Source organism: Pteropus vampyrus, unplaced genomic scaffold (genome assembly GCF_000151845.1).
Source record: "Pteropus vampyrus isolate Shadow unplaced genomic scaffold, Pvam_2.0 Scaffold94, whole genome shotgun sequence".
NCBI lineage: Eukaryota > Metazoa > Chordata > Mammalia > Chiroptera > Pteropodidae > Pteropus > Pteropus vampyrus.
In genome coordinates, this window is record NW_011888875.1 from 3,749,774 (window position 1) to 3,751,889 (window position 2,116).

The following is a 2,116-nucleotide window of genomic DNA, read 5'->3' on the forward strand; positions in this document are numbered from 1 at the left end:
TCAGAGGGGCGGGGGAGGTCTTGAGTGGCAAAAAACATGTGAAACCACCGATGCTTTTTAAAAGAAGACCTGTTATTTTTATGTAAAATAAGGCTTATGTCACATTAACTCTGCAAGTCTCCTTTGAAATATAAAGCCATGTTCTGTTCTTAAAAGGAAAGAAGTAAGGAGCTTGAGATTTCATTGCAGTGATTAGAAATGATACTATTGTTTAAAACAGCCGAGGGAGCTTGGGGATGGGATAATGATTATGTCATCGTCTCTGTGTATATCCTGACCTTCCATCAGCAAAGAACTGACTCTGTGCTGTGGTTAAGATAACAAGAGAGACCTGTGTTGCCCCGTCTTACTCCCCACGATTCACCCCACGTACCCCCCGTCCCTTCTCAGCACACATGATGGAAAATGGCGAATGCATTTACACGCTTCCCCGCCGCTCCTCATTTCCAAAGTGCGTATGAAATGTGATTAAAGACAGTTTCCTTAAAAGGAAAACGAGAAACTCTTCCAAGGGCCCCATCCGCATGGAATACGAGAAAAATAAAGCAATGTCTTTTGCAGCGTATAATTAAACGATAAGGCCGGGAACCTGGTCTCGCTTCCGCGTCACCTGTGCGATCAGCCCCGGTGGTGGCACCGATTTTAACACGGTGCCCTCGCTCTTTGTTCTCCTGTGAACCCCCGTGGTGGCAGAGATCACTAGCCATCAGAGATCGTGTGAGATCACGGTGAATGCTACATTGTAGGAAGAGCTATTAATATTTTAAATACTGTCAGCCCTTCAGGCATTGAGATATTACATCACTATTTCTACAGTAGAATATGTCACCGACTGGAAGGTTTCAAGTGTTTTAGCATCCTAATAATTAAGTAGGAGATACAATTATGTGAACGCAATTACCATGCAGCAAAAGGTAGACTTTTAAATTATTTCAAATGTTTCTGATATTGTCTGAGCCAAAAATAACTACTTGATTAACTAATTTGTCTCATAAGAAATGTCTCTATGTAGGTCAGGGTGAGATCATTTGAAAAATCTACTCTTTTGAGAACTTCTAAACCTCAAAAAAAAAAAATCTCATTTAAGAGCTAGAGTCAAATTATATGGTCATTTTAGTTCACAGAATTCAAAGCATAGATGGCTGGAATCATGTGCATGTGATAATTCTAGGCCACTCTCGATAAATAATACATGTCATTTCTGCTTCGCTGAGGCTGTCACTTACCGCTCTAAATGACTTTCAATGCAGGGCCCAGTCTGCTCTCCCAGAGTGCACTTCAGCTCAATTCCAAACCTGAAGGGTCCTTCCAGTATCCGGCGAGCTACCATAGCAACCAGACCCTGGCCCTGAGTGAGACAGCCCCATCGCAGCTCCCCGCCCGCAGCACACAAGCCCGAGGTGCCAGCCAGAGTTTCAGCCAGGTATGTGTGGGAATGGGGCCCCCCGCTGTCTTGGTCCACGGGCTCCAGAGGGACAGGCGGGGAGCAGGGCTGTGAGGTGGCGTAGTGAGCCCTCCCGCCTTTCTGGGGCATGTCCCACAACTTAGGAATGACGCCTTTGGTGGTGTGAGTGAAGGGAATGAATAATAAAATACTGTTATAGAGTAACACTGAATCGTAAACAGGTTTTCTTTAGGGATATCTGTGTGTTGCTCATGCTGTGTTTATATTGTGTTACATATTTATCTGTGTGACTGTGTATTGTCACTATTTCTGTTCTATATGAGGTGTAAATATGGCGTGCGTTCTGATTTTGTGCATGCACCTGGAACAATTTTTTTCTCCTAAAAAAAGCATGAAATTATTCTTTGGGATTAATCATATAAAGGAATATAATGTAAATGCATAATCAAGTATGTAGAACTATTTGAAGGTAATTGGGATTAGTTTAGGAATAGTTACACCTCATCGAGGTTGATTTTGAAATGTGCCCTTAGTAGTTTCTTTAAGGTATACACTAGTTCTTATCATTTCACTGCCCAGATTAATCAGCTGCCATTCAAACCAGCTACAGGTTAATAGACATTAGAAGTGGCCACTAATCTGAATTTTTCTTCCACAAAATATGTAAATGTTGTGATACATAGGTATGTAAAAAGGTAGACAGACAGACAG

General features: G+C 42.2%; 1 protein-coding gene across 1 annotated transcript in view; it reads left to right on the plus strand.

Annotated features, from left to right (window-relative positions):
• CTNND2 (catenin delta 2) overlaps window positions 1–2,116 on the plus strand; it is a 700,986-nt gene that overhangs the window by 322,585 nt on the left and 376,285 nt on the right. The window contains exon 5 of the mRNA XM_011364122.1: window positions 1,251–1,423. Within this exon, the coding sequence (XP_011362424.1) occupies window positions 1,251–1,423 (173 nt within the window). The remainder of the gene's footprint in view (window positions 1–1,250; window positions 1,424–2,116) is intronic.